Source organism: Argentina silus (genome assembly GCF_951799395.1).
Source record: "Argentina silus genome assembly, chromosome: 3".
In the NCBI taxonomy this organism is placed as follows: domain Eukaryota; kingdom Metazoa; phylum Chordata; class Actinopteri; order Argentiniformes; family Argentinidae; genus Argentina; species Argentina silus.
The window spans coordinates 4,680,633-4,687,109 of NC_139657.1; the positions used below are offsets into that span (position 1 = coordinate 4,680,633).

General features: G+C 39.7%; 1 protein-coding gene across 3 annotated transcripts; it reads right to left on the minus strand.

The window, feature by feature from the left end:
- Positions 1 to 51: 51 nt before the first annotated feature.
- Positions 52 to 3,277, minus strand: LOC310801877 (transcription factor PU.1-like). 3 transcript variants are annotated; one of them, XM_083666050.1, is made up of 5 exons: positions 3,085 to 3,277; positions 2,603 to 2,693; positions 2,311 to 2,504; positions 1,296 to 1,431; positions 52 to 1,104 (listed from the first exon to the last, which is right to left on the minus strand). In XM_083666050.1, the coding sequence occupies exons 1-5, from the start codon at positions 3,124 to 3,126 to the stop codon at positions 794 to 796; spliced, it is 774 nt and encodes a 257-aa protein (XP_083522176.1). In that variant the 5' UTR covers positions 3,127 to 3,277; the 3' UTR covers positions 52 to 793. The 3 variants fall into 3 exon arrangements, with proteins under 3 accessions (XP_083522176.1, XP_083522175.1, XP_083522174.1); XM_083666049.1 differs by having other exon boundaries at positions 1,296 to 1,464; XM_083666048.1 differs by having other exon boundaries at positions 1,296 to 1,467.
- Between the last annotated feature and the right edge of the window lie 3,200 nt (positions 3,278 to 6,477).

A 6,477-nucleotide genomic window follows, 5' to 3' on the forward strand; every position in this document is an offset into this window, starting at 1 on the left:
TTTGCATCTGCAAATAGGAAAACATATAATAAACCATATGTTATAGTGAGAACATCGTATTTTATTTGTTATGTTATTATGACAATATGTAAGCCACATACTGTGGCTTACACCAAGCATGTGATCTAAAGGTCAGATTTTAGTTATAACAACCTGGGTATTTCCAAGACAATTGCCTTCTTGCTTTAACATAAACTGATCCCAATTGTCTTCACTCAGACCAAAAGTATCGTAACTGTCTGAAGGTGTTGATCCTTCACCATTAGCGGCTGAATTGGCCATTTGCACAAAAAAAATATACATTATTGCTTTTTCTACATAAACAGAGAAAGACATTTAATCACAGTTTAACACCTGGTCCTCTGTGGCTCATTTGGTAGAGCATGGCGCTCACACCGCTTAGGTTGTGGATTTGATTCCTGCTGGGACCATATATATTTAAATGTATGCACTCACTGCAATGTAAGTCGCTTCGGAAAAAAAGCGTCAGCTAAATGGCGTATATTAACACAAACCATTAAAAAAGCAAAAATAAATTCTAAACACAACATATTGGCAGCTACATTCTATATCCTATAACCAATGGCTCTACTGTCTATGAAAAACAGTGAGAAAGAAGAACAAGCAGACGATAGACATAAAGTTGTTTGAGCTCAATAAATCAGATGAATAAATAAGAAATAAGCAATCCGCACCAACAAAAAAAAACTAAACCTCATGAAATCCTTTTGAATGAATGATTCTTGAGAACGAAATGGTGTAACAGTGACAGATGACTCATTTTGTCCGGTTGTTAGTGAGAGTACTGCCTTCTTTCTGTAAAGAGTAGTATCTCTGCATTGAACTGGTAGGTCAGTTTCTTCTTAACCTTCTTGATCTCTCCAGACTTGCCATAGTTCCGCAGGGCCCTTGCCATCTTTTGATAGGTCATTTGTTTGCGGTTTCCTTTCTGACGGCCCCAGCGACTGGCCAGTGCCTCCTTGTGTTTGGAGGAGAACTGGAAGATGCCTTTGTCTTTGTCCACCCACCAGATGCTCTCTCTCATGTCCCCTTTCCTCAGCAAATCCAGTAGGAATTGGTACAAGCGTATCTTCCTCTTGTTACCTGAGTATAGAAATATTTATAGTACAAATCATAATGCCAGAATGTCTTCATATCCATATAATTTCGGCTGAAGTGTTAAATAACACGGTAACTGTTGGACTAAAACAGAAAACCTATGAGAGGACAGCGGTCAATGTAGAGAATGGGAAACACCCCCAGATTTTCGGATCTTTCACTGCTACTGTACTCACCGGAGTCTCCCTGCGATGAGAAGGGGAGATGGTCTCCATCGTCGTCCTCTCCCTCTGACACCTCAAGGGGGGGACTGTGGCCCCCAGGTTCCTCTTCCTCTGAGCAGTAATGGGCAGGGGACATGGTGGGCTGATACTGGTAGCACAGGGTGCGGGTGTAATAGGGCATCTGCTGAAGGTTCCAATGGGGGGAAGAAACTCATTGTTCCAAGTTCCATGTGTGGAGCTTTTGATCACATCCACCACAAAGAAAAGCTGTTTCGTACATTAGCCTGACATTAATGGCATATGCTACTTTGGAAATGACAAAACTGTTCTTTCAGTGAAAGAGGAAGCAGCTCTAGCTCATCAAAATAGAACCTAGCACTCAGCAATAGCTTGTGGTCTTGTTGACCATACAAGAAGAATGTCCATGAAAGTCCCAGCAAGATGTTTGGGTCATTCTGCATTGTATAACTCTATTGTGTTAACTTATATCACAAATGCAGTGTAGTGTTATTCCCCTCCATTGTATTCTTCAATTAAACTTTGCTTCAGCTTTTGTTAACAAGCTTTTGTCAAACATTATTAACCTAAGTCTAGTCATTGCTGTATGGAGCTATGTCTCAATAATGAGGTTGGGTATATGTAATATCCACAAGCTTGCAGTTGGTGAGTCTGCAATATTCTATCCCTGCGTGGCTAAATGTGTGTTCACTCAGGAAAAGAACACGTTGAGCAATCCTCTGTCTGTAGACAACTGTGTAAAACATGACATCCCGCCACCTTTTACTGTGCCCCTCTGTCATCCAGACAGAGATTAAATGTAATACATTAGTGATAAAAAAAAAACAACTAAAAGAAAAACTCTGAATCGTTCATTTCACGTTGGTCCCTCTGTAAAAAAAAGATTGCTCTAGTCCCATGTCATGTTTTGCCTTTATTTTCATCATGCACGTGACCTGTCCAGCTGATCAGAGCAGGACTTATTATCTTTTTACCGGGATTATACTGTATGTAACTGTTTGGGACTTACTTGTGGTGAAATGGAGAGGCCCCCAAGTCCGGGGTCTAAGCTGGGGAGATGTGGAGGCTCAGCATCGCCATAACGATAGGGGTGAAGGAGTTGTTGAGACTGAACACTCTGCAGCTCTGTGAGTGTGAAGTGATTTCCATGGGGATTGTCCTCGCTGGGTTGGACACGGTCAGAGTGGCACTGCCACCCGTGATCTGATGAAGGAATGAGAGAGGTAAGGGTCTCTGACAGCAATTTAACCATCAATTCTTTACCATATGTGCTTTTATTTTTCAGTTCCTTTTTTACTTACCCTCATGTATTTCTGCATTAGTTAGGTATGAGTACAACTCTATGGGTGGTCGATAAATCTCTGATTCATATGGAATTAAGTCTTCTGATGCCTTTGAGTGAGAACAGATAAGACATCCCTTAAATGTTGAAAATGAATGTCGAGGTTTCACATTGCACTTATTTTATTTTTTATTAAAAGTCTTACTTTTCTTAATACTAGTCTTACTAATACTAAACACGATATAGTTACATCAAATCAGCATAACACATGCACATACTGTATATTCATAAGAAATATCATACGTATAAAAAGTTATTTAGTTGTTGATAAAAAGCCCAAACATAATTACATTTTGGATATCTATTTGTCATTCTACTGCAGATAATAACCCTACATCACAGTTTGTACTGGAACTTATATGCACTTTTTTTTAATGCCATATTTACACTTTGAGATCAAATATGAAAAATATAGAATAAAGTTCCACACAGTATACTTACAGATGAAATGATATAGCCTTCCATTACATGAGCAGGCAGCATACAGACTACTTTGAAAACCTGCGGTTGTAGATGTTCTCTTTCAAAAATATACAGTTATTATTGTATAATTGAGAAATCTCCTCCATTAAATTAATTTAATGTACTTCATCCAAGATTATACTACTGGACTATCAGGCCAAATGCAATCAGGATGGTGTCACAGTGAGCATTAAGCTGCATATTATACATGCATAAGTTTTGTGCACCTATGGTGTCACTCTTTTGTCAAGTTCCCTATGGCTGGTGATTTGTCTAGTGAGGTGTCACAAGACATGAGCCAATCATATGAAGATTCATGGGTTGGTCTCCCTCATGGTTTTCTGGTCTTTTTTTTTTTTTTTTTTTTTTTTTTAATTATGTGTGCAATGAGTCTATCTGAGACCATTGTTTATGTGAATACATTTCTTTGTTGTATTTTTCTTTTAAATAAAATCTTCCACAACCATTTATCTATTTGCAAAACCTAATATTTAGGTCACACAGATTGCTTTCCAGTTAAAGGGGAGGGGAGGGAACCATTCCAACAGTATATGTTTTGCTTGGATTTTTAGCAGCAGACCTTTGGGACATTGTGTGACAGTATGGCCAGTATCTACAGCTTAGGTAGGTTTGTTTAGATAAACAGGGTAATTGTTCAAGAGTTTTGAGAGAAGTCTAAACCAAAAGTGAAGTTGTAACAGGGCTTGTTCTCCTTTTAATAAATGTTCATCACTATACAGTCATCCATTTAAGGAAGTAGGTAGACACAGAGAGAGATCTATTATGGATGAACATGAGTAATCAGTGGTGTGCAATGTGTTGCTGCAGGATACAGTCACATGTTCTACAGAATATTTGTTGATTGCGTTTCTTGGATTAAAGTGCATTTTACGCAGTGTCACAACACACTTAATACTTATGGATTTGTCTATTCCTTATCCTCTGGAGAAACTAACATGGCTTTTTATTATAGATCCAAAGCTGGATTTGTATGAAACTGTTTGTACTATAGTCACACGCAGTGTCACACACGTAGGTTGAAAATGGTTCTGAAAATGGTTATACCACAATGATGACTCACAAATCTCCACTGAAATGGGTCTTTGCTACATTTTACAAATGTGCCATAAACAGTCCGTTTGGCTTTCGAGACTGTTGCTCAATAACCCAGAGGTATTACTAGTGCAAAGTCCCCAACTGCCTATTGTCTGTGCTGTTCTGAACTTTCAGTTTCACATTTTCAACTGGAATTCCACAAATATTCCAACTTCTGAGTGGTATATTGAAAACAATTGCAAAAAGAGAAATACTGTATGTTCTGATATGCCTGACAAAAGAAAATTATTTACTAGGTATGTGCCTATTAGCATATGAATGCACGCAACACACACACACACACACACACACACACACACGCACACACACGCACACAAATGAGGAACTATGATTGAACTATCAGATTCAATTCCCTATGAGACCCACGTGAATGACAAAAACAACTAACAACGTACACCACTGCACAAAGTAACAAAGTTACAAGATAACTGTTTTGACTGGGCTGTGGACATGAATCCGAGTGAAAAGTTAATGATAATGTTCTTGCATATGGTTGTTAGTATAATTTAGTATAATTGCGCACTGTTGTTAAGCAGTCAGCATTGAACCCAAATCAACCGTGGATTATTTTTGGACTGGTCGTTGTTGAAGCCCACTTATTATAAGTCATTATGCACAACACTGATAAGAGCAAAACGCCAGCATCAGTAACTTTCATATTACTAAATATGTGTGAATGTTCTCATGTTGTTACCACAGGAAGTCTGTTAGATCTGCAGAAACATTGTCTCTTGCACAACTACTCAAAGGGCGTCTTCACATCAACAGTCTTAGCCAAATGTATTCCAAGTGAAGGAAAAGCACAGGAAGAGGTCAGTAAGAAAAAAAAATCCTGAATCAGGGTTTCACTACTCATTTGAAGAGCAGATACTGGTTTTCAAATGGTTGAAACACCAGGACGCCCCCTCTTTCTCACTCTAGTATAGTAGACTAGGGTTGATTTATCACTAATTTACAAGTGACATGATGTATGTAAATTGATATCAGTGGACTTTTTGCTATTTTAAGGGTACCCCCCCCCCCCCCACACACACACACACAGACACACAGACACAGACACAGACACAGACACAGACACAGACACACACACACACACACACACACACACACACACACACACACACACACACACACACACACTTGAGATATACATACATTCTGAGGCACAAAGGCTGACCACACCAAAAATGTAATGTATGTATATGAGTTGTTGTCTGCTGTTTAATAGTATGGCCCTGGCCTTACAGCAAGCCTTTATCTGTGGGGACACATTTCCTGTAGAGCCTCAGCCACAGGAGCTGCCACAGCAAACAACCACAACACAGACAGCATTGCTCCAGCTGGCCCAGGACTGCTCCCATGGCCCCAGAGCAACACTGAATGCCAGGGAGGGTGTGATGTGTGAGGTTTGGTTATCACTCTGTCTATCTCTCTGTCCCAATGTAATTGGTGTCCAGGTAGAGTGTAGAACATCACAACCTCCTGTCGTTGAAGGTTCATCACATCATAATGTTTTTTGGTTGGTTTCACACCTGAGTATGGAGCAGCACAGAGAAATGTGTGAGGAAATAGGAGCTTTATACATGGGCATGCATGGACAGCTTTGGTGTACTAATTAGCCAGCCAGATAGCACATAGGAATGATCATGACACAACCATGGTTTGCAGGCAAGAGCTGAGATGTATTTCCTGACCCAAAGTCTATGATTCTATCATTTTCCACCAACCCATTTTCCACCAACCCAAAGTTTAAGTATGTCATTTTCCATCAATCCAACGTTTTCAGTGACAACAAAGTGTCAAACAATAAACCTCTCCCAGATACAAACTTTATTTTACGATCAGGGAAGAGAGTAAGAGTTGGGGAGTATTTTTTTTTTTTTAATTTTCTCTGTCTCCATCTGCTGGCAATACATATTCGACTCCTATCACTCTTGCGCTATATCGGATTATATCGCCAGAGAGAAAGGAAGCAAAATTGGGCCTAGTATTTGAACACATCAATTGGCTGCTATTTATATATATTGTATTTGGCAACACTAGATCGATCAGACAGGAAATAAAGCGTTTGGTCCTATTCTGTGTGACCGTATGATGATATTCATTAGATATACATCGTATAGTCATTCAACATAGTGCTGCGGCAGGGAGCAACGAAATTCCGCACGAGCCAGTGGATGCTGTCCCGAGGAATTGTCAAAGCAGTCAGGCGAGAGATATCCCGCGCAAAACAGGATCTCCCAGCGCGCACGGAAC

Bases quoted from the DNA above. Each gene is read 5' to 3' on its own strand.
- LOC310801877 (XM_083666048.1), bottom strand. From the start codon at position 3,126: ATGCTGCCTGCTCATGTAATGGAAGGCTATATCATTTCATCT. The intron at 2,505-2,602 runs GTAAGTAAAAAA...TTCCTTCATCAG, and splicing joins TAATGCAGAAATACATGAGG to ATCACGGGTGGCAGTGCCAC. The intron at 1,105-1,295 runs GTGAGTACAGTA...TTCTATACTCAG, and splicing joins CTCATCGCAGGGAGACTCCG to GTAACAAGAGGAAGATACGC.